This window comes from Puma concolor, chromosome C1 (assembly GCF_028749965.1).
Source record: "Puma concolor isolate L17-30 chromosome C1, mPumCon1.1.hap2, whole genome shotgun sequence".
NCBI lineage: Eukaryota > Metazoa > Chordata > Mammalia > Carnivora > Felidae > Puma > Puma concolor.
The window spans coordinates 132890500-132917172 of record NC_141674.1 but is presented as its reverse complement, the minus strand read 5'-3'; the positions used below and the strand labels follow the sequence as shown (position 1 = coordinate 132917172).

General features: G+C 34.8%; 1 protein-coding gene across 4 annotated transcripts in view; it reads left to right on the top strand.

The window, feature by feature from the left end:
• Nucleotides 1–26673, top strand: part of LRP1B (LDL receptor related protein 1B) — a 1907075-nt gene that overhangs the window by 1348615 nt on the left and 531787 nt on the right. For all 4 annotated transcript variants that reach the window (XM_086718488.1, XM_025932005.2, XM_086718489.1 and 1 more), the window contains exon 32: nucleotides 797–946. In XM_086718488.1, the coding sequence (XP_086574614.1) occupies nucleotides 797–946 (150 nt within the window). The remainder of the gene's footprint in view (nucleotides 1–796; nucleotides 947–26673) is intronic.

Below are 26673 nucleotides of genomic sequence, written 5' to 3'. Positions count from 1 at the left end.
GTAGATGTATACTGAAAACCCTTGGCAATCAAAATATACATATCCTGAGACCTTTGAAAACCTCGAATACTACTATAACATGAAATTGCCCATAAAATACAATAAAGCTAACCTACAGTGATTCACTGTGATGCGGGAATAATGGCCTTAAGCCATTGGCTTGGTGTCTTTACCAAATGGTCTATCTCCCCATGACAGCATCTAAATTAGCCCAATTCAATTCCGTGTTTCAGTGACATTATCAATTTTTGAAATTTCTTCTACTTTTGTTTCACTTCAAAAGAGTTGAAACCAACAATTTGAATCTATAACTGACTAAAGTATATTTCACTGAAAGTAGAGGGAAAATTAATAATTTCATCAATGATGCTAGTTTCTCAAAAGAGTATTATGTGTTAAAATTTTCTGAGGCAAAGTGGTATGATGAAGAGAGCAAGCACTCAATTTGGAAACAGAAACTTTCTTAAAATTTCTGTAATGTACACTTACTAACTATGGACTCGTATAGATTTCTTGACTATTCCATGTATTATTTTTCTTATTCATGAAATGAGACAGTCATTGCTTTCAGTGTCACAGGATTGTTGTGATAATCAACAGAGATAACTACTAAGTGCCTATAAAAATATATGGTTTCACAGATAGTAAAAACAGTATATTTCCCTATTAGGCAGAACTTATATTTAAAGACAAAAATCTAAGCTTGCAACTTATTTTCCCCCTCAAATCTAGTGCTATGTGAACATTACTATTTAAGTGGCTACTGTTATGTTTAAGTTGTATAATTTAATTACAGGTCTATCGATAGACTATGTGGAAAACAAGCTTTATTGGATCAGTTCGGGAAATGGAACCATAAATAGATGCAACCTGGATGGTGGTAATTTAGAAGTAATAGAGTCAATGAAAGAAGAATTAACAAAAGCTACAGCCCTAACCATCATGGGTAAGTGCAACGGTTCTATAGCTAGGATGCTTCGTATTGACTGGGGTTGATTAATTATGACCTGTTAAAAGCTTAGAAAAGTTACTGCTCCATTAACACCAGAAGCACATTCAAATTACACATCTCTGAGAGAGTTTTTTGTTTTGTTTTTCTTTTTTTAACCTTGCAAACAGACTTGTAAGATTATCCAGATTGGGACTTTGTGCTGTTACCAGTACAAACTTTACCATTATTAATTCTGGGCTGTGACTTGTATTTTTTTACGATCATTTTCTTTATTCTCATGCAGTGTTCTAAAGTATAAGGGCCTTGTATATTTGTCACAATAAAGTCAAATTTGGCTTATCTCTGCCTGTAAAGGATAGCTTGATCCACACAGATAATTCAAAAAACAAGGCCAAAGAGCCCATTGACCAAAGATTGAAATTATTCTCCCACAAATAATTCTTTCCAATTTTTAGGGATGAGTAGAGATCTTATAGATTTGAGCCTCATTTCCATTCTTTTTGCTTCAGCCTTTGGGGAAAAAAAGATGCTAACCAGAGAGACAATTAGGAAGCTAACAGGGAGGTATGGCTTTTCATAGAATAAATAATCAACTTCTATGTTGATATTGGAAGCTGATTTTTGAAATGTGAATTTTAATTAAATAACAGTTCAAATTTTTAAAAAGGTGTAAGAGTAGATTCCATTTAAAAAAAAAAAGTGCTTTTTGGTTAGAATGAATGGCTGGCTCTAAACTGGAGTTCAGGGTGGGTCAGCAGTATGAAGATTATATATTCCACATAGAATCTTAGTACTTGGGTTTGGTTACAGGAAATTAGAAAACTGATTTCAAATTTGGAATTCTAAACATGATATATTCAGGATAGCATATATACAAACAGTGTGTGTATGTGTACATTCATATACACGTGTGTGTATGAAAGCCAATTCAAAAATATATCTAAAAGGTTATTTATATAGGTGATAAATTAGGTCTTTTAAATCAATATTCCATAATCTTCACCTCTTTTATCCTTTCCCCAGAAGGAATGTTAATTATTTTTGGTTTTATTTTCACTAATGACTGTTGATGAGTATATAAAGTTTAAAAGTACATAGTTGTTAATCGAGAAAGATATGAAAATTTATTCCTTATTTAAAAAAGTGTTTTAGGGGCGCCTGGGTGGCGCAGTCGGTTAAGCGTCCGACTTCAGCCAGGTCACGATCTCGCGGTCCGTGAGTTCGAGCCCCGCGTCAGGCTCTGGCTGGTGGCTCGGAGCCTGGAGCCTGTTTCCAATTCTGTGTCTCCCTCTCTCTCTGCCCCTCCCCCATTCATGCTCTGTCTCTCTCTGTCCCAAAAATAAATAAACGTTAAAAAAAAAAAAAAAAGTGTTTTATCACCTTGACTTCAGTTAAATTTAAAATATCTTAATGAAAGTAAATGAGGTTTAGATTTGCAAAGTTTTATTTAAAACAGGAGGAGAGTGGGAAGTAAGAAAATACATTTTAATTTTTTTTAATGTTTATTTATTATTGAGAGACAGAGAAACAGAGCATGAGCATGGGAGGGGTAGAGAGGGGGAGAGACACAGAATCTGAAGCAGGCCTCAGGCTCTGAGCTGTCAGCCATAGAGCCCCATGCGGGGCTCGAACTCACAAACCACGAGATCATGACCTGAGCTTATGTCGGACACTTAACCAACTGAGACACCCAGGCACCCCAAGAGAAAACATCTTAAATTCAGTTCAGTTCAACATGTATTTAGAATCTTTTAAGTACAGGCAGTGTACTCATCTCTGAAGTACAAATATAAACATGGACACTATTCTCAAACAAAACAAAATGTATATTTCTGTGAGGGAGAGAGAGAAAAGAGGATTGTTTCAACCAATCATTAATCACAAAGAATGATTCAGTTTCGGTCGCTGAGAAATGCAGGTAATAAATATAACTGCTTTTATCATAAAGTAGTGAGAATCACATGGAAATGTATGTGAATACACTTTCGAAAAAGTGGAGTTTGATACAAACTTCAAAGGTGGAATCTGGCATCACTTAATTTGATCTTTAAAACACTTCTTAATTTTACCTCCTTGGGCATTTGCAGATATCTGACATAGTGTGGAATCAGACGTTTAGTAGTTTTCTTTTGCTTAAGTTTTATTCCTAAATTGTCTTCCAGCTATCATTGTCACAATTTTTTTATTGTTTCTTAGAATTAGTGTTTCTTTTCATTTATTTATTTATTAATGTTTATTTATTTTTAAGAAAGAAAGAGAACATGAGCAGGGAAGGGGCAGAGAGAGAGGGAGACACAGAATCCAAAACAGGTTCCAGGCTCTGAGCTGTCAGCACAGAACCCTATGTAGGGCTCGAACCTACGAACATCGAGAACATGACCTGAGCCAAAGCCGGATGCTTAACCAACTGAGCCACCCAGGCACCCCAGTATTTCTTTTATAAGAGTTTTTGACCAGGGGAGGAATTTAAACTTGTAAAAAAATATGTTATTTTTAATAATTTCCCAATATTCTTTTTAGCATTTGGACATTTCCTGTACTGTTTGTATAACACGATGTTGCCATTCTTTTCATTGTGTGTGTTCAGAAGTTGCATACACACACACACACACACACACACACACACACGGACTGTACCCAACAAGTAGGTTATTTTAAAGGAGAAATTTGTTTATGATTTTCTTATAAAGCAATATGGAAATGAGGTTACTTTATATTACTCAGCTTCGCCAAATTAATAAGAAAATTTTGTTTTATGTATATTTGTACATATTTTAAATTACCTGGGTAAAAATAGCAGAGTTTAAATTCTGCAGCAATCCCCAAATCACCACCCACATTATGTTTTTAAAAATTGAATTCCAATATATCTTATGAAATCAACCCTAATTAGCAAATAATATAGCCAAGAAACATAATAAATTAGAGAAAACTGTTAAAATGTTATAACATTTCAAAGAACGCTGTTGATTTATTCACACACACACACACACACACACACACACACACACATTGCCTCATAGAAAAATGGAAAGCTTTATAAAAGTTTCTGTTAACATGATTGGTACCCACCCTGCTGTTAGCAAATGAATACTAAACTTACAGAACTCGATGCTATGAACAAAGTCGCAAAAATGGAGCAGCGTTCCCTTGTGGCAAAAGAAAATAAAGTTTTGTTCCTTGATAAAATAGAAGAGAGAAAGTTTTGGGGAAATCATAATGCCTGTGTTGTGTCATCACTGTGAAACTAGGAATCCAACCTTACATAAATTAAAAGTCTTATAAAAGTGAATGGCCATGCATGTATACCCCTCCCTGCCACCATAATTTCATTAAATCTTAAAGAGAAAAATATAACTAAAAATATCAGTGCCTCTAGGGTCAATAATGTATTCGATGGATATATCAAAATACATCTTTAGTTGGAGGTTTAAAACTTACAGGACAGTAACTTGGAAAAGCAGTCTAGGAACTTCTATTTTACAAAGTTTCCTAGTTTGGCCCTGAATTTGCCCTGCTGCTCAGATTCCCCCTTCTTTGAGAACTTCTCTTTTTCTTTGGGGATGGAAGAAAGGGTGATGACCTGTTTCCTGCTGAGGCTGAGTATTATAGTCATAATAAAAAGGCAATAAAAATTAAACAGAAGAGCTTTACAACTTACTATCCAGGGGATTACTGATGATTATAGCTACAAATGTTTAAGAAGATATTTGCCTACAGTAATACTGAAATTACACATCTGGAAAACAAGGAAATAATTGTGCAATGAAGCTACCAGTTATATACCAGCATATACTGGCTCCTCCGACATACTACCTAAGCAATGGATGATAACTAGCTGAAAGTTTGTGCTACACTTAAATTTAGATGTGGTTTTCCTGAAACTGAATGAAAAATCTTAGACATTTCTTATCATTTTTTTCAAACCTCAAAGATTGTAAATCGTCACTATAGTTTCCAGTTTTACTTGGAATAATATATACAAAATAGACTGAAGAGAGCTTTGAAATATTGAAATCAGGTAAAAGAGAAGTTATTTGGTAATACCTATATTAAATAAAGTAATCGTTTGATGATTGATCCAAGTCCAAGACCCGAAGACCAAGATTGCTCTATCCAAGTTTCACAAACACTTTGATACTTCTTAAAAGAAGTAGAGCTTAACTTCTTTCCCTTGAGTCCTTCCTGGACCTAGTGACTCATTTCTCATGAATAAAATAAGACAAATGTGATGGTGTGTAACTTCAGAGAGAAGGTCATAAAAGGCATGAGCCTTCCTCCTTGTCCTTCCTTCCTTGGATGGCTAACTCAGGGGAAAGCCAGATGACATGTCATGAAGTCATCCACACAGCCCAATAGGAAAGTCCACACAGCAAGGGACTGAGACCTTCCACTAACAGCCATGTGAATCATTCATCTTGAAAGCGGAAACTTCATTAAGCTCAGTCAAGCTTTCACATGACTATCACCCAAGCCAATGCACTACAGCAACCTCAAGAAGAGACCCTAAACTAGAACCACCCATATACCTGCTCCCAAATTCCTGATCCACAAACACTTTGTGACATAGTAAATGTTTATTGTTTTAAGATACTAGAGTTTTGGGAGTATGTATTACAATAGCAAAAGATAAGTAATTTGTATGTCATTGCATTTACAGAACTCATTCATAAACAGATTTATAAAATCCAATACTTATTTAATAGAGTCAGAATAATTGTGAATAGTAAAGCATGTCAGTTATAATAAGACATAATGTCATTTGTACAATGACTGTTTGGATGAGGACTCTTAACACATTTTTCCGTGAACTGAATGCCTGTGTTCCCGCAAATTCATACGATGAAGCTCTGATGTGATGGTATTAGGAAATAGGGACTTTGGGAAGTAATTAGGTCTTGATGATGGAGTTCCCATGAGATTGGTGCTCTTCTAAGAAGAAACCAGAGAGCTAATCTCTCCCTCAGCCATATGAGGACATAACAAGGAAGTGATGGCTGATCTTGGACTTCTAGCATCCATAACTGTAAGAAATATATTTCTGTGTTTTGTGCCATTTAACCTATGATGTTTCTGTTATACCATTCCAAATTAGCCAAGACAATTTACCAGGTACTAGAGTTCAGCTCACTAGCCTATTAACTTGGAACATCAAATTCTTCCCCATTAAAAAAAAAAATATATATATATATATAATGACCTTGTCAATTGTCTTTCACAAACTGTCAGAGTCAACAAAAACAATAATAACTGCTTTCAAATACAATAGCTGGCAGATCTAAAGTTATATCTGCTACTTATTTGTCTTAGATATTTTTCTCAATATTTAGCCATTCTTTTTATGGAAATTTTCTTTCATAAATATACTTCAGTTTCATGAAATAATGATACTCTAGAACATTTTCTTACATGATTTTTAGATGGTTAGTGCTATAACATAGTGTTCAGTCAGCTCTGCTATATTTAACTATTGATTACCTAGATGCAGAGCTTTTTTGTTTATCTGTATTCAGCTTCCCTCATAACTTTGGGCATTTTCCTGATCATTAACGCCTGCAGGAGATAGTGAGGTAAACTTAAATTAATCAAGTTGCCATTCAATTTTAAGTGCCTTTGTGAGGAGAAGGAAGAGGTTGAAACTATTGACTAAAATTAGGGTTTGTGAGTTATTTATGGATTATATTTAACATACTATTCCTTTTCATCGTCAGCATATGCAATTTGAGAGCAGAGTCTATATATTGTGTTCACATTGAAGAGAAAGTTAGAAAAATCAATTTGCGGTACTGAGAGAAAAGACACACATTAAACAAATGAACTGGCAGAAACAGGTTTATTGGTATTTGGAGAAAATTAAGATGGAATTCAGGAAATAGTAGGATGGTGACTAATCTGCATTTTGTATTTTTTTGGGGGGGGGCATGCAAGATATGGGCCTAATGGACCACAGATTTAAAATAGAAGTGAGGGTTAGGGAACTTAGGCAAACTAGAAGAAATCTGTATGTCTACATAAAAAATCCTTGGCATTTGTGGATTTAATGGTCAGCATCTTATTTAATCACAGGCTGATCTTGATATAGTCCATTAAAATGTATGTGGAGTTATTTGTCAAGCTTTTATATGGCAAGAGTTTGAGTTCTGGGCACTCCAAGAGGTATAACCTTGAACTTAAAACCCCACCCCACACTCTTAAGAGCTATTTATTGATTGTTCTTTGTTACTCCACTGTATGTGCAGTTCATCTCATTGAGATTCAATTGTGCATCTAGTTTTTGTTTTGTTTTATGATGCCATGTGACTTTTGGAAACTGTATTTACAAATGAGAATACCAAAGTTAACATTGCATGTTCTCCTTGAATACTGTCTGAAAGATCTTCCTCTGCCCTATAGTCCTTCTAGCTGGACATGGAATCAAATTGAATGAGACAGAGTAACAGGAGAAAACCAAACTTAATAGGCATATGCACAAGGAGTCCACACAGACATGAAGTTCCAAAGACAATGAGGCAATATGAAGCTTATATGAACTAGGGAGAGGGATAGGGGCCTGAGGATACAAAGGGGAGGAAGCTTGTTAGGAATAAGGGAATAGGATATGTTTAGGGAAACCAGATTGCTCTACTATTGCAGATATGTTTTTTAGGTAGTAATCTCGTCCCATTACAGTCTCTCATTTCCAATGTAAATTTAGGCAGTTGTGTGGGAGGCAAAGAACTTTTCCTGCATTTGCTGGGTTTTGATTACTTTTAATTCAAAATAATATTTATGTCAAACTGGTCCATCGTGGGTCAGCCTGCCCTGGGCCTCTATAACGTCAATGCATAAATACAAAATAGGTAAGTAGTCTTTACCGTGTGATTAAATCATCAACTTCTAGAATTTAATGTAAGAAATCATTAAAGTTATTATATTTATCCATTTAAAAAGTGTGCTTTTGATATCTACTATTCACTAACCAGCTATGGATCTGGGACAATTACTAAACTGTGGTCCTTTATTTTCTATTCTGCAAAATATGAGCTGGGACCATATGAGCTACAAGATCTTAAAAACCTTGTATGATTTTATTGCTCATGGGTTGATCCAAGGCACAAGAAATAGTTTAAAATAAACTGTTAATTAATTGGAAGCAATACTTTAGAGACAACAAAAATTTTGAATAAAAAATATTTTCTTGTGAAATTATGCTAATCAGAGTTCATATTAATGTATTCTGGATGTGAAGCAAAAATATTCTATTTTGACTTTTACTTGAGAATTCAATGGATGTTTACAACATAGAATTGCTTAGATTACTTGTCTTAGAATAGGTTTATACTTTTTATAAATATCTAAGTAGCAGTCTCCAATACCCATCTAATCTTAGAATCACTTGCAAAACTTGGTAACTTCTCTTTAAAATAAAAGAAAGATTGAATCACAGGTAAAGGCAAAAAAAAAAAAAATCTTTATTCATTTTCTATGAATACTTAAGCTCTCTCAGCTGAATTTTTCTGTTCTCAATCACAGTTAAATATACTATTGATCTGTTTCAAGTAGCACTTTGCCAGAATAAGCTTAATATGTAAATATTAGAAGGATATTGAATTTTGGCTACTGTTAGGATCAATAAAGGAGAAGAAAAAAGCATGTTCCATGTACATTTTCAGTCCCCTATCAAAAACAAACTCAGCCCTATAATGAGTAAAAAGTTGGCTTCTCACTTCTGTTGATTTGGTTATACACACATTTGTTTTAAGTAGGCATTAACAAAATAAATGAATCGTTTGCTCTTTAGGGAGCCCTTGAAAGGCTTTAACAAATATAACTCCTAACGGCATTTGATTATACTTTTCATAGGCTCACTTCACAGATTTGAGGTCATCATAATAGCTTCTATGGAGATTCCCAGTACATGGATGGTTTGTCTTGGGAAAGCCAAGGTTGACAGATTAAAATGCTTCCAGCACCATCTGAGTATCAGAGAAGGTCATATTTATTTGCTTAAGAATGAAAACAGTGTAAATATTGTTGGGGATGTAGATGTTTCCAATGTTCCCACAAGAGATTCTACAAAAAAACAGTTACAATGTCCTGTCTCTCTGCTGACTGAGGAAATGCTAAGCTAATGGCAAAAAGAATTAGTCTTTACCTACTGATTTCTCTGTTTTTTGATGTTTTTTTTTTTTTAACACATCTGTATTCTTTTCTGCAAAATATCACTTGGTGTAATGACTGATGTTAGGATTTATTAAAAATAAAGCATATCTTTTAAGTGGCCAACTCCTGATTTCAGCTCAGGTCATCATCTCATAGTTAGTGAGATTGAGCCCCACATCAGGTTCTATGCTGACCGTTCTCAGCCTGCTTGGGATTCTCTCCGTCCCATCCTCTCTCTATCCCTCCCCTGTGTGTGTTCTCTCTCTGTCTCTCAAAATAAATGAATAAACATTAAAAAAATAAAGCATAGATTATCTAGCACTTAGTTTGCATAAGTGTTATGAATTTCCTCAGATATATAATATACCTCATAAATAACAATAGAAATGTGAAAAGATATATATGTACAATAAATAATTGGCTTGCAGAAATCATGAAAAGCCCCTTTTATTTCTGCTTTACTTCCTGAAATAAATTATTGTGGCAGGTTCTCATGGCATCTATGAGATATTATTAATGATAGCAAGTGACAGGCTACGAGTGTGGTACGTTTGTCTTGCTATGATCTTAAGGCTAAGCACTCACAGATTCAAAATACAATTTAGTTTAGAAGGATCCTATATGTTGTCTTCTTATGATAAGGCGACAAGTCTGATGACTTAAGAATTCTTGACTTTAATAATCCACCTTAAGGAGTCATTTCCTGTTTTGTACAAGGCAAGTCCACTTTACATGTTGTCAAATGCAGGGTTTTGTTAGTTTGTTTTGTTTTTAAATCAAAGCTTGCCAAATATTTCTCTCCCTCTGACTGTGAAAAAAGCTAAACCTTAGGTTTAAACAAGTCCTTGCTTCTTGTGAAAAAATTTTCCTCCCTTTCTTCCTTTCCTTCTTTCTTTTAATCCTCTATCCCTTTCTCTGTCCCTTGAGTTCAGTCTTCTTCTATTACTGATACCTATGCCCCTTTATTTGTTTTGTTGCTTGTTTGTTGGTCTGTTGGCTTTTCTTTCACAGTCTAGCTAGGTACTTGACAACTTTTGTTTGGGCTACTGCAATGGCCCCTTAACCTTTTTTTCACGTTCTGAATCTCCAGTCTCCAAACTACCAAGACCTCCTATGTTCATACCAGCTGTGGTGCCACCTACTTCACTATAACATTTCAGGGGCTGAAAAGCACTCACAGCTTAAACTCCTTTTCATTCACCAAAAGTTGTCTGTCAGGGCATTATTAGTTTCACCTTAGAGAGTCAATAAGATTAGTTAAAACCCAAAGTATTATTAGTCCCACCTTATAGAAAAAGAAATTTAGGGTCAATGGGATTTGTGAAAAGTCATTCCCCTGGGACTCAGCTCAGATCCTGACTCAAGTTAAGTGCAGTTTCCACCTCCAGGAAAAGCCTTCCTGGTCATAACTTGATGTTTCGTGTGATGCACCTCTACTCCTGCTTCTGATATTCAGTTGCGATACATCCAGGAAAACTTTGCCTATATTTGACTACACCTTACTTCTTTCTTTTCTTTTAAACCTTGTTTATTTATTTTGAGGAGAGAGAGAGATAGAGAAAGAAAGAAAGTGAGAGTGCAATCTGGGCAGGGGCAGAAAGAGAATCCCAAGCAGGCTCCATGCTGTCAGCCCAGGGCCAGACAAAGCAGCTGGATCTCACGAATCATGAGATCATGATGTGATCTCATGGATTACATGAGAAATGGAGAGTTAGATGCTAAACCAACTGAGCCACCCAGGCGCCCCAATGCCCTACTTATTTCTATTTGTCTTTCTATTTCTTGCTCCTGTACGAATTTCCATATTTATCATCTACCCTAATGGGCGAAATACCGCCCATCAAGGCCCACTTCAATTTTTACCTCAGTGTGATTTGAAATTTTTCTCTCTTCTGAACCCCTTTGTATTTTCCGAATGTAGTAGAATATATATATATATATATATATATATATATATATATAGTTGTTTCTAATGTGTGAATCTGTCTCACTTCTCCATAATTTGGGACATTTTATTCATATATGCATCATTCATGATACACAGCAAGATGCTTTACACTGAGTACATTTCAGTAAGTAGTAATAGAATGTATGAATAAATAAAACAATGACCATTTACATGCAAAAACATCTGCCACAGCAATCAAAATATATTTTCAAAGCATGCATGTTTATGCAGATTGATCGCAACCATAAGTCTAATATAGAATTTAAATATGTATTGAAATAAACTTTAAAAGAAAATACTTTATAATATAATGATTTGAATTGGAAAGGGAAAAATGAGTAATAAGATAAAGGTGTAAAATATAGTCAATGATTTCTGGCACATAATATATATATATATACATATGCATATAGAAATGTGAGAAAGAAGGGTTATATTGGATTGTGTTTGTTCTCAAAGAAACTAAACAGCTTAATGGAAGAAGAAAATTAAATACAAACACACACAAATAAAAGACTTCCAAAATGAAACAAAAACTTTAGTGTTTGGAATGTTTTAGGCTCTTGAAGGTAGTCTCTCACAGCTGGGTCTAACAGCATTATTCTCTTTAATAATAATAATAATTGACAGTCTAAATAAATAAAGCATCCTAGTGTTTAATTTACAAACCTTACCTCATGTAATTCTCACAGCAATCTCTAGAGACAGGTAGCATTGGCCCTGTTTATTCAAGAGGTCTCAGCAGAGTCTCAGCTAGCTTAAATTAATCACTCATGGTTACCTAGTTAATAAATAGTGTAGCAAGCTTTCTAGTCCATCATTCCTAGACTTTAATGTCTATGTTTCTTCTAGGAATTTGTCCTGTAGACGTAGTTACCCTAAGATCTATGTACACTGAGATGTGTATAAGAATATAATTTGAAATTGTAGTGAATACAAAAGTGAGGGGGAAAAGCTATATATCTATTATAAAGGACTAGCCAAATGAATCATGAAATATCTGTACAGTGAAATACAGTGCAGCTATTAAATATGGGGTACATCTATATATTGATTTGAACTATTACCCAAGATATATATTTTAATTATAATAGCTAGGACCAAAAAGTCTGTGGAGATTGCTCCAATATTTATTATATGTATGCATTTCTTCACTTAAAAATACAAATTTAGATATGTTTTTAAATCATATTTTTGTCCATTTTGCTGCACTGTTTATTTCAGTAACTATTATTTATAGAGCATCTACTCTCTAAATGTACACATACTAGTGCTAATAGGCATGGTACCAATGCAAAGAATATATCAGGACTGCAGTGTTACTGCTGGAAACAATGTGGAGTGTCCACGGTCAAAGCTGGGTTCTCTAACATAATTCTAACTTCAAAGTTAGAGCTCTTTTCACTATGCCAGTTATTCTCAACCCAAGGCAATTTTGTCTACCAGGGAACATTTGGGAATGTCTGCAGCATAATGCACACACAACTGCTAGGTAGAGAGGTTGCTGCTCTCACTCTAGTGGGTATAAAACAGGGGTACTGGTACACATCTTATAGACACAGTGTAGCCCCCGTAACAAGGAACTATTTGGCTCAACATTCCATCCTGCTGAGGTTAAGAAACCTCTATATCAAAAACATTCCTTGCATATTCTCTCTTTTAAATGTAACAATGAAAAAGGAGTTTGGATTTGTGTATCTTATGTTTATACTTATGTTGATCTTATCTATTGTGTATTATGCAGGCAGTAATTTATTTGTCCCAACTTTGATTCATTACTCATTCAACAATTCATCAAGTGACTATTATGAGCCAGGCACTAATTTAGGTACAAGGAATACAACAGAGCTTACAGCAGGTAACGAATCCATCATTAAGGGGCTGCTATTCCCAGTGGGAGAAAACAAGTATATAAGCAAGTGCACTACTGAAATAAAGTTTGTCAGGTGGTGAAAGGTACTAATGGAGAAAAATTCAACTGGGGCATAAGAATGAGGAGTGCAGAATTGAGCTGAGAGGAAGGAGCCAGAAAAATTACAATTTTAAGTAGAGAGGTCGTGGCAATTTTTACTAGGAAATGACAGTTGAACAAAAATCTGAAGCGAGTGAGTCATTCAGGAATGTGGGGGAAGCACATGTAAGGGAGAAAGAACAGGAAGTGCAAATTGACTATTTGACCATATTTGTGAAAACCTGTTGCTTTTAGATGGGGAGCCCAAAACATTTTTTTAATGCCGTAGGCATGCAATTTACTTTCCCACTCCATGAAATTTTATTCTGCTTAATTAAAAAATACTTGATATTACATTTGCTACCACTAAAGCAATTTACCAAAATAGAATACATAGTTAACTTATGCTTATAGTATGAGCTAGAAGTAGTAATTTACAGTAACTTCTGTAAAGGAAAGATTTTAGCTTTCATGTTTAAGAAATTCTTAATGATGACGAAATCAGCTCTGCTGCATGTGTTTTCTTTATTTCCAATTTATTACATAAAATGTTACTATTAATAACTATGCATTTTAATAGGAAAGAAGAGAAATTTCTAGTAAATGTGATTCTTTCAAGCTGTTCTGGTTAATGTTTATGGAAATTAAAAAAAAAATAAATCAATCATATGAAGAAAACAATAGTTACTTAGAACACTTAACTTTGAAGAACTCTTAGTTTGTTGCTTTAATTTCAGAGGTTTTAAAATTAAAAGCTTTAATGATTTATATTTTTTTGGAATTGTTTTTATGTCACTTAAACTTACCCAGGGTTAGAAAGAATATTAACTTATTTAAAAAAAAAAAAGATTGAATTTTTTTGAGAGAATGATTTCTAGACACCAGATCATATATTTATAAAATATTACTCAGAAAGAATTCATGAAAAATGGAAGATAATATTTGAAAATGATGCTTTTAGTTAAGGATCATTAAAACAGATCAGAAAAATTACCCCAGTTGCTATCTCAAGGGTTGAAAAAATGTGAATGCTCTTAGACATATGAATGATCATCAGTGCACTTGTATTAGATGTTTACATAATTATTGTGCTTATACTTGAATTATGTAAGCGTATTCTACTTAAAAATATCAGTAATGGAAAGCTGAACAACAACATATCATTTAAAAAGATTCAAATGATATTCTGTTTACTTAAAAATTGTGTTTACATCTACTTTTCAGAAAAAGATCCAGTGACTTGTTACACTTATATTGCATCTCTATCTGTAATTTGACATATGGAAACCAGTTTATTTTAAATGCACTATAATTATGCTATATATTTAAAGTAATTCTCCTTTCAAATCATACTTTTCAAAAAGGGGTAAGATACGTTTTAGAGTACACTGAGCAATGCCACTTAGTGTAAAGAACTTCAAATATATCCACCTAAATTTTCTAAGCCATCAGTCTTCTAATTGCCATAACACTATTCATTAAAGTAATGGTAATATATGAAATATATCCAGGCAGTTTGCCCAGCACTAAGTATAGTACATAGTTGTCTTCTCTAAGTACTCAAACCACCATTAATGAAAACTAATAGCCCATCAAAATTTACATTAAAAGTACTACTAGAAATCTCCAAAGGACTATATGTGATACTATTCCAGCAATTTTTGTCACCTTAAATTGCTGTGTTCCAATATGTTGCTCTTCTTAATGCTAATTACCTAACAGAATGGATAAATACTACAATTGCAAAGTACATCATAGTACTATTTTTGTAACTAGATTATAATTAGTGATCAGAGAATGGTCTCGTTAACATAAATGGTGTAATTAAATCATCTCAGCTTTACCATACTTAAAAGCATTAAATAGTGATTGTCTCCCCTTTGTAAACTATTAAAGGTTAATTTTTCTGGAATCATTTTTCAGGAAAAATAAATTTACATTGTTCATATTTATAGCATTAAAAAAGTGTATTTGAAAATGCATATTTTTTAGTAGAGACATAATTCTCTATATTGCCCCATGTCTCCTCTTTCATTTAAAAAGAAGAAAGTGTTTAGACTAGAAAAAGGCGTATTTTAGATTTATAATAGATTTTTGAGTTAATATGATTACAACAGCAGTGTAATGAATCTTGAAAATTAATCAAGAGAACCAAAGAGGTGATTCCACAAGTCTGCCACTATACTACACGTATTATCTCATGTGGGATGTAATACATAACTTGGAATCATAGTAAGATTTGGTGAATATTATTCACTTAAACTGTAGTTAAACAATAGGATTTGAGCCTTTTTTGCTATTTGGCAATTTTGTTCAACTCAAATTAGACTTAGATGGCATTTGATCACAAAGGATTTTCTGGGACCGTCTATACCTAGATTTAGGTAAATGAAAACCAAAATATTGTATCTGGGCATCAGTATGTTTAAATTTCTCCCCCCCCCCCTTTATAATTAGCATTAGCACAATTTCATTATAATATGAAGAGAATATTATGCATTACAAAGTTAAATGTCCTCATTAATTTAATTCTAATTAATAGTGTTCCATAATTAAAACTATAACCATTCAAGGAATATCCTGAGTAGTATGGGGAAAAAAATGAAAGAGCATAAATCATGTGCACCTTTTAAAAATACTGTGCTTTTAAATTTTCAAATTATGTGTAAAATTGTTCCATGGAGCTTACAATATAGATGTAGCAAAGATAGAAAATACTCAAAAAGGCCAGTGATGAGATTATTTTGTCCTGAATTGACTCCAAATGAGATTATATGTGGGAGGAAAAAAGACTGTAATCGTGGAATAGAGGTAAGAGCTTTTCCTAAAAGATGTGATGAGATTTAGAACGATAGGTAGGTGACCTAGAAACCTTTAAAAGAGAACTCTTTAATTAGTGTAGTAGCAATACAAAAATAATACATGTGGCATAGTAAGATCTGCTAAGATTTGAATTTGGAAGAAAAATAAATTGTTGTTGTTGTTGTTGTTTATTTGTTTTTACGGATGATTTGACCTTGTTATCACCAAGATTGCCTTTAATTTTTTTTTTTTTCAACGTTTATTTATTTTTGGGACAGAGAGAGACAGAGCATGAACGGGGGAGGGGCAGAGAGAGAGGGAGACACAGAATGGGAAACAGGCTCCAGGCTCTGAGCCATCAGCCCAGAGCCTGACGCGGGGCTCGAACTCACGGACCGCGAGATCGTGACCTGGCTGAAGTCGGACGCTTAACCGACTGCGCCACCCAGGCGCCCCAAGATTGCCTTTAATGGAGGCAAAAATATAAAAGACCTCTTAAGTTGGCATATTTCTTATATTTCCATCGATAGACAAAATACATAATAGCTTTTTTATAGAAAGTAGGAATAAAATATAGTTTCAGTAAAATTTCAAAATTATTTAACCATGTTTTATTATTTGAAAATTTAGGGGAGCCTGGGTAGCTCAGTTGGTTTAACCTCTGACTTTAGCTCAGGTCATGATCTCCAGGTTCATCTGTTTGAGCCCCTGCTGGGCTGTGTGCTGCCAGCTCAGAGCCTAGAGCCTGCTTTGGATTCTGTGTCTCCCTCTCTCTCTGCCTGTCTGCTGTTCACGCTCTGTCTCTCCCCTTCTCTCTCTCTCTCTTTCTCTCTCTCTCTCTCTTTCTCTCTCTCTCTCTCTGTCTCTGTCTCTGTCTCTCTCTCTCTCAAAAATAAATAAACATAAAAAATAAGTATCCCTTTAAAAAAAGTTATTTGGACAACCAGCCCCCTTGAGAGATGTATTTCCTTTTTTGAAACAGTTAATACACCTCCAAATCATTTTCCATGCAAATTAGATCTAAGCATTAATATATGTACTTTGTGTGCATATGTGTGTGTGTGTGTGTGTGTGTGTGTATTTTTTTTTTTTCTCATGATACTGTGCCATCTAGATTTGTTCCTGGGAATTCTGGTGTGAGAAATCTAGTCAAAGTTGGAGATTACTTGGTGTAGAATGACAAAAATCACCTCTCCAGATCATCTTTTTTCCTAAAAAACATTTGTATCAATAAGGTGACAATTTTTTCTTTCAATCCCAAATGTAATGATAAATGTATTATTTTCAAATTCAGAATTATATTTCTTTTTCAGAAACATTGTGATTTATTTCAAAAATAGAGTCCTTATCTAGTAGTTCTCTAGATACAAAAATGAGGGCATAAGAAAATGATCACATAAGGATACTCATTCTGAACTTCTCCATAAAGGGCACATGCATTCTTCTTCACTTTGTAATTTATATTTAAAATATGACATTTATGATTTAATAAATTATAAAATAAAGAATTATAGAATGATTTTTACTTTACAAAACATTTTTTTTAATTTTCTATTTCAAGAGCATGCTCCAGCTGGCAAATATCTATCTCATCCAACTCAGTTGAAAGTATTGAGTTGCAGTCACATATTTTGCTGATTATGTAAATGGGCAATTTTTTCCCCTGATATGTGCCATAACATGGAGGTTTTACATGTTTTTATTTTATTTTATTTTATTTTAATTTTTTTTAACGTTTATTTTTGAGACAGAGAGAGACAGAGCATGAACAGGGGAGGGGCAGAGAGAGGGAGACACAGAATCTGAAACAGGCTCCAGGCTCTGAGCGGTCAGCACAGAGCCCAACGCGGGGCTCGAACTCAAGGACCATGAGATCATGACCTGAGCTGAAGTCGGACGCTTAACCGACTGAGCCACCCAGGCGCCCCTACATGTTTTTATTTTTAAGTGAATGGATATATTAAATTATTTGGGAAGGACAAAAACATGTCAAATGGGAACACCAAAGATTATTTGTAACTATTCTTAACCTTTTTCCCAATAATTTATTTATATGTAGACCCACACATCTATTTCTATTTCAGTGCATTTTTTCATATTAATCATTTGTCAGTATCAGAAGAGTTGGATAGTAACTGCAACAACATTCATAGTTCAATAATAAGGACAGAACAGCAAATTATCCCATTTAGAACAGCCATTTAAAGCAATTTTAAAAATAATGGAATCTTATAATATACTGTGTGTTCAAACCAGAATAAAATGCTAGTTGGTTAATTCTCATATTAAAAGAAAAAAAATTGCTCAAAAAGCACACTGCAAAGATGACTTAAGTGAAATTTAAGTTAAATAATATTAATGCAAATACAGTAAATTCTTTTAAAAATGGGCAAAAATAGTAACATTTTAAAATATCAAGAATTTTTATTGTAAAACTGTGGTTTAAGGCTTAGGTTAAAATTTGACATATTTAAAAAATAATTATATATAAACTTCATTTCACTTCTCATTTGTCTTAAACATTGCTTTCTCAATCAATGAATGTTTCTACAATATCATTTCTATGTTTACCAAATATTCTACTGTATGCCTATATGATATTTCATTTTTTTAATGTTTATTCATTTTTGAGAGACAGAGAGACACAGTGTGAGTGGGGGAGGGGCAGAGAGAGGGAGGGACAATCTGAAGCAGGAGCCAGGCTCTGAGCTGTGAGCACAGAGTCGGACATGGAGGTCGAACCCACAAAGCAGGAGATCATAACCTGAGCTGAAGCCGGACATTCAACCGACTGAGCCATTCAGGTGTCCCTATGTGATATTTCATTTAAGTAATCACCTATATACAGTTAAGTTTTAAAAGTTCTTTTCTTTTTAATTTTTTTTTGAAATTATACATATTGTGATGGCTATTCTAATAACTATTATTTGCTGAGCTTAGGGTACAGTTTTAGATGTAGCATTTCTAGGTCAAATTGTTTACAAACTTTTAAGGCTTTGCCATTCATCTTCTTTTGCTCTCCCAGATATTTTGTCAGTTGATAATAGCAGTGGTACTATTTTGGCCTGCTCTCTCTCCTCACTTGAGCTATCTGGTTAGATGCCTAGTTTTCTTTATTTCATTCAGAGTGGCATGGTTCTCAGACCCTTCTACAACATGACGGTTATCTTCTAAGCCTAGTTCTCGTATTTCAGACTCTTTCCAAAAACTAAAAAATATGACCTGCACATAATAATAAAGATATATTTAGGACAAGATCTACTGAGATTAATATTTCCTGGGTACCATTTTATATGGTATTTGATTACTAGGAACAGAGAGTTTCATTCTGGTTATCTCTGTTTGGAAAACAGTAGAGTTTCCGGGAAGTCCTTGCCAAAGAGATACTATTTGGGCTTACACTTGAATAACAAAAAAGATCTAGCCTTGTGAAAATTCCCAAGGATGATTTTCTGGGCAGAGAAAATAACAAATACAAAGGCCATTAGGGCAAAAATTTCTTGCATTGTGTGGTTAATGTGGCTAGAGTGGCAATTTATTCTAAAAGCCAGTTGAAGGATTAAATAGGAGTTTTATAATCAGATATATTTTAAAAATATTATTTCAGAGTGTGTGAAGAGTGGGCTATGGGAAAAGCATGAATAGACGCTAGAAAACTTCAGGAGGCTGTCATAGGAGTTCAGGTGAGAGACTGTGATAGCTTGGACTAGTGTGGTACCAGTAGAGGAAGAAGGAATGGAGGTCTTAGAAAGACTGTGGATGCAGGTAAATAGAATATATTTTAGAGGTAAGGTTCACATCTGCTTTCAGTTTAGGGTGAATTTTCTCTCAGTTGCGCTTCTCAGCCTGGTCCTTCAAAATGTTTCAGACTCTTTTTAAAATAACTTCCCTGAGATACTTTTAACAAGCTAGTTGATATGGGATAGTGTATCAGTCAGCTAAGACTGCCATAATAAAACACTACAGACTGAGTAGCTTAAAGAGTAGAAACTTATTTTCTCACAAGTCTGGAGGAGGGAATTCCAAGATCAAGGAGTCAATAGGCCTCCTTGGCTTGTAGATGACAGCCTTCTCACCAGATCCTCTTGCGGTCTTTACTCTGTGCTCATACTACTGATCTTCCTTCTTCTTAAGCTGAAGCCAGTCCTATTGAGTTAGAATCCCACCCTTCTGACCTTATAAACCTTAGTTTCCTTTTTGAAGATCCTATCTCTTCATTAAGTCACATTGGGGGTTAAGACTTCAACATTGAATTTGCGGGACATGCAATTCAGTTCAAAAGAGGAAAATCATCACTTAACCCTCTTTAAACCTTTTTTAAGTAAGGGGGGCCCTTAACACGGGGGGAAATTATTCTCTTAAATATTTCATTTAAGCAATGTATAAGCAAATATCAAACAGAGAAGTTGTTTTCTTTGAACACGGATAATCTCACTTGTTTACAATTACAACTATAAATCAAAGTTCTAATATTTTATTTTTCCTACCCTAATAGGTCATCTAGGGTACAACTTGGACTTGGTGATCACCTTTGGAGTGATCACTACAGGCTATTAGCATAATGACTTTACACTGTCAAGAATTACACTACTAATTTCAACCAACTCCCACATTCATGATTATGACTAGTATAGAGGAGAAAAAATAATTTTCCATTTACTCTTGTAGGTTCTTGGCTGAGAGCCCCCTGTAATAAAAGAGAAATTAACAGGAGAAAAAATAATTTGTATGTGTGTACAAAAGCCCCCTAAAGATAGGAGCCTTGAAAGACAGCCAGATGATTGAGGTTTATATATTATCCTTAGCTAATGAAAGAGGCAAGCATCTTGGGCTTCAAAAGGTAGAAGGCAATTCATGGGGAGGTGAAAAGAGGAAATATTTGGTAAACAAATGTTGCCTTGCCATGGACAGAAGTTTTTCTCAGATAAAAAAGTTATCTCTGGTATTAGGTCTCTTCATGGTACAGGCCTCCTTTCGAAACATAAATGTCATTTACAAAAGGCTAACTTATACTATCTTCAGAGCTTCTCCTGTGTCTTCTTTTTCCCAAAATAATCAGCTCAAAACACCCTTAGGACAGAGGTGGGTATTTTGAGGTTGCACCTCATGCCACCCTTCATTACCCACAAGAGAAGTAGTATAAAATCATAGAAAAGCAATGCAAATCCATCCGCCATCTTAAAAAAGTAATTCCACACACAGTCCTGCTAATATTGAGTAGGAATATTTTTATCAATTCTTTATGTAATTGAATCAATATAGTCACATATATGTTTCAGATTTTGTTTTGACTCGTTTGTTTATTCAACAAGCTACCAATTATTGTCTTTAATATTCAAGTCATTTCGCTAATACTTCATATATTATGTGGGTGTGGAAGAAGTTTTCTCATTTTATACATGAGGAGACAAATATTGAGGAGACAAATATTGAAGGTCCAAATAAGTTTCTCAGGTTCACCCAGAGAGTAAGTGTCATAGCCAGGCATCAAAGCAGGTATGTATGACTCCAAATTACCTTCTCTCACCTATTATGATGACTCTCAGCCAGCTTTAAAAACTGTCCATGTGACCGGCATTGGCATATGTATGGAAGACAAGAGTTAATAAGACATAATTCTTGCCCTGAAGAGTCTTACGTTTTAAATAAGGAGGCATAAATGTAAATTAACAAAGTGTTAGGGGATTATGAATGTTACAATAGAATCACACACAAACCACAGAACACAAAGGGTCAGGTGAACCACTCTATCTTTTGAGGGCAATCAAAGGTTCCAAACAGAGGTATCATTTGAGCTGAGTCCAAAAATCTGTATATGTGCCCATTATGCAGATAATGGAAGTAGAAGTGAGTGTAGCAGTGGAGGTAAGGAAGCAAACTGAGGGCAAACACAAAAATGCATAGAGATGTTTGAGAATCATCATTTTGGAAAATCATGCAAACTGTCAACAATATATTAGCCTATTACCTGGGATAATGGAAAATGGAAGGAGGACACAGGTGGGACACAGTTCAGGCACAAGTAAACACAACTGTGATACACGATGAATATTTAATACAAATGTATTCCATCAAAATGTTCAAATTGTCTGCTCTATTTGAACCACATAGTTTGCTCTTTCCTCCCCCTACTCCTGCTCTTTCTCCACTCCCTTTTTCTAAGGAAAACTGTCTTAGATAACATCAGTTTTCATTGAATAAACTCTGCTTTTTATTTTCTAAACACCCCAGCAAGCAGTTATTTGGAGCTGCTTTGTCTTTGTCAGCTAATTCCTCCTTCTCACTGTAACTCTCTCCATCATTGCACGGATACTAGTTCACTGGCAACACAGTCAAGCCATCAACTTGGAAATTAAATTACCTACCATTCTCAAGTTTTTCTCCCTATAACCTCAGACTGCCCCCTCAGCTCTCAATGAGGCAGTGCTCTCACTGTAACCATGAATCGAGAGTTTAGGGCCATATCTGTCAGTTCAGGGTCACAAAGGCTTCAACACAGAATGGTGGGCTTTGTTCTGCAGGGCTCTCCATACCACCTTCACTGTCCTTTTCCAAATTCTATGTTTAAGAAAAACAACAAAAACCAGGTCTCAGCAGAGCAAAGAGACTTATAGTTCCATCAAAGCCATAAGGAACAGATTTTTGCATCCTTCACTGTCCTTTTCCAAATTCTATGTTTAAGAAAAACAACAAAAACCAGGTCTCAGCAGAGCAAAGAGACTTATAGTTCCATCAAAGCCATAAGGAACAGATTTTTGCATAGTTCCAGACAAAGTAGAGGGAGCTGCTCCTGCACAGAAAAGCAACTAACAGGCTAAGAGACTTATGCTGTAAGCAAACATAGCCACCTCTAATGGTCCAGGTGGAGGGGCGTTTCTGATTTGCAGTGGATACAATGTAAAAATGTAATAGTTCCTATATAATTGGAAATGATAGACTTGTCCTGATACGTACATATTTCTCTTATTCACAGCAGTTTTAATTATTTTTCTTTACAAATAAGCCGCCTCTTGGTTATTTCCTTGCATGTTTTTGCCATAACATGGTTAATCTATCCCTGGAAAATTGAAAGTTGACTGTGATTCAATATTCCTGGAACATAGAGCACTAGGAGCAGTAACAGATCTGGTGATGGAAAATTCATCAGGCATCAAATCATGGATGGCCTTTGTGCCCTGCTTAGGGGGTTGGCAGGGGAAAGCCACTGGAGAGTTTTAAGCAGCAGATTTGCATTGAATGCTCAGATTTGCATTTTGGAAAGATCACTCCAGTGTTTCTTCAGCAATGAGAGGAGAATGAGAAGCACTGAGGCCTTGAGCTAAGCAGTTTCATTGGTAATGAGGAAGAAATAAAACATTCTGGATGTAATAAGGGTGAAAAATCAAGTAGGCTTGCTCAGACTGGCTGGCACTTAGGAGAGACCATGGAGGTGGTGAGGGACAAAAAGATGACTGTCTGGTTTTACCTCTGATGACTAAATGGAGGTCATTCAGTTTGAGAAGTTGTTTTAGTTGTTTAAGGCTGCTATAACAAAAATTAGTACAGGCTGGGTAGTTTATCAACATTTATTTCTCACCCTAATGGAGGTTGAGAAGTCCAAGATCAATGTGCTGGCAGATTCTATGTGTGGTGAGAGCATGCCTCCTGGTTCAGATAGCTGTCTTCTCCCTATCCTAAGATGGAAGGGGTGAGAGAGCTCTTTGGGGTGTCTTTTGTAAGGGTCCTAATTCCATCTATGAGCTTGATCTTTACTATCCAATCACCTCCCTGGGCACCTCACACTGGGGTTCAGGATTTCAACATATGAATCTGAGGGAAGGATATTAACATTGAGTCCATAACAGAAATTTACCAGGAAAGGAACATACATGGGAAAAATGAAATGGATTTTATTGTGGTAAAGTTTGCAGTGACTATTTTATATTTAGGTAGAAATATCTATGCAGTTGTATACACAGACTGAAGATAAGAGGATAGTCAGGCATAAGGTAGAGATTTAGGTATATGGTGAAGACATCATTCATAGAGATCATGTGGTGAGAGCCCACTTTCTCGCTTGCAAATGGCATATTCTCCCATGATAGCAGAAATAGGGCTAGCTCTATTTTTATAAGGTCATTCCTCTCATCATGGAGGCTCCTAATTACCTCCCAAAGACCCTATTCCCTCATACCATCCCACTGGGAATTAGGGTTTCAATATATACATGTGGGAAGAATGCAAACATTCAGTCTGTAGCAGTTGAGAATGAAAATCAGGATTGGAAATAATTTTGTATCAGACCTATCAAGGCATGCTTAATTGTCTTCTCAATGTTGATGTTGCAGTTGAGAAGGCCAATGCTATTCCGCTATTGTGTCCTTTGATTTATTAACTAAATTTTCTCTCTAGAATTTTTTTTCCCCTCTTCAGTTTTGGAAAATAATGTTAAATTGTTTTTTAATCACTTTTTCCCTTCTGTTTTTCAACGATCTATTTCTGAACTCATTTCATTTAGATGGTGAACTTTCATTTTCTGTTTCTTTTTTTTCCTTCTTATTTTCTTAAGGATTTTTTTCAGCTTCAAACTTTACATCAAATTTTTTATTTCAGCTAGAATAGTTGTAGTTTCTAGGGGTTCAACTTTTGCTTTCTCTGTTCCTTTTTTTTTTTTAATTCCCTCCTATTCTTGCTTTAAGAATGTAGTTCCTATTATAACTTTGAGTATATTAATTTGTATTTTGTTCTGGTATATATATATATATATATATATATATATATATATATATATTCTGGTGTTTATATATATATGTGTGTATATATATATATATATATATATATATATATATATAATTTTTTTTTCTTTTGCTTCTGTTTCCTCTGAGTATTCTTCCTGTGTATTTACGTTTCCTCTGAGTATTCTTCCTGTGTATTTACTTAATTTGGTTCTTGGTCATGGTGTAGTCTTTCTTCAGTTACGTGATGTATCTTGACTTCACCTTTCTAATGACTGGAAATTCAGCATTCCAGAAGCAGGGTTTAGGTAATAGTAAGCATCATTAAAAATAGCTATACCAGGATGCTTTGGGGAGGAGAATATTCCTCAGTAATCAGCTTCTTCAGAGCATTGGTGAGACCGTTTCCCCCAAAGAGGAAAGAAACCCTTTCATCACTCATGTGGGAGATGTTAGCCTGAATGCCAGCTTCCTCAAAGCACGGGGAAGGGGAGAGAGAGGTCTTGTGGCTTAGCACTTAGGTCTGTTGTTTCTTATGGCCACTGCACCTTAGAATAGCCAGGAACATTTGGAAAACCTGTAGGCCAAAACAATTCAATAACAATCTCTGGGAATGGCTCTCAGGTGTCATTTTAAAGGTCCTCCAGATGATTCTAATGTTTACCTAAGGTGGAGACCCATTAGACCAACAAGCATCAACATCACCTGGGAACTTGGAAATGCAAATTCTCAGGTGCCCTCTCAGAACTACCAAATCATAGACTATGGAGTAGGACCCAAAGAGTTGTGTCTTAACACACCCTCCAGATGATTCTATGTCATTCTCAAATTTGAGAACCGCTAATATAGATTATCTCTTAATCTGTGTGTTTATTTATAGTATACAGACCCTGAGTTGTGTCTTATTTTCAGTGTCTTCAGTGATCCTCTCCAGAGGGTATATCTCTAACTCTTTGACCAGGTTTAAAGAGGATCACTCTCTTGGTTGTGTACACTTGGTTCTAACTCCTGAAATAGATGAAATCCATCATCTTTCTTTCAATGGCATGTAACTCCCTGTTTTTACAGGCCTTTAGATTCCCAGTTTCTGACCTGTTCTGAAGTTCTGCAGTGCAGACTAGTTTACATCTGGCCTCCTCCCTTTGAAGGTCTAGGTTTTCATTTTATCTGTAAAGTCAGCCACCAATTATAATCTGCTTGTAACCTACTACAATTTTTATAGCCATGGCCTTTATTTTCCTTTATAAAGCCCTCATTGTCTTTATAGGTTTATACCTTATTCATTGCTTCCTTGTAAATTTTGGGGTTTCAGAAGAGAGTAGAGATAATAGAATTGCCAGATAAAATGCATGATACCCAGTTAAACTTGAATTTCATATAAATTAATAATTTTTATATATGCAATTTTTAGGACATGCTTATACAAAAATTATTTGTCATGTATCTGTAATTCAGATGTAACTGGGCATTTTATATTTTAAATGTAAAGGGCTAGTTTTTGAGGAAATGCAATTTTTAAATATGGATCTCAACAGTTCTGGTAAACTTAAATAAAGTACATATTCTGAATATTTATAAAACAACTATTAATTTTGATAATACATTTAAGAAGGAAAGTATTATTAAAATTTTATAATTTTAAAATGTAATAACTGACACATATTTCAATTGTTTATTTTGGGACTGAACTTCAATTCTATTTATATTTATCAAGTAATATTTGCATTGCAGGGTATAGTGTTATTAGATCTAGTGGGATACCATTTCATACAGAGCGATGTAGTGGAAAGAGCAATGAAATTCAGTTAACACCAACTGAGAGTTAGCACCATGTGTGACCTTGGAGAAGGTCTGCTGTGTGACCTTGGAGAAGGTCACCTTCTGACCTTCTGTTTCCTCATCTTTAACAACAGGAGGTGTATTAACACATCACATCTCATTTATGATGATTAAATGAGACAGTCATATTTGCTTATGTTCAGAGCCTAGAAAAGGCCCTGGAACTTAATGCTGTTCAGTAAACTTATTTCCCTTTTCTCTCTTCTCTATCTCTTGAGTGAAGAGATTGTATGGTAGAATCAATTTATATTTGTTATTTATGTTAATTCTTCCTTATATTTCATAAACACCTTTATTTTTTTTATTTTTTTTTATTTTTTTTTCA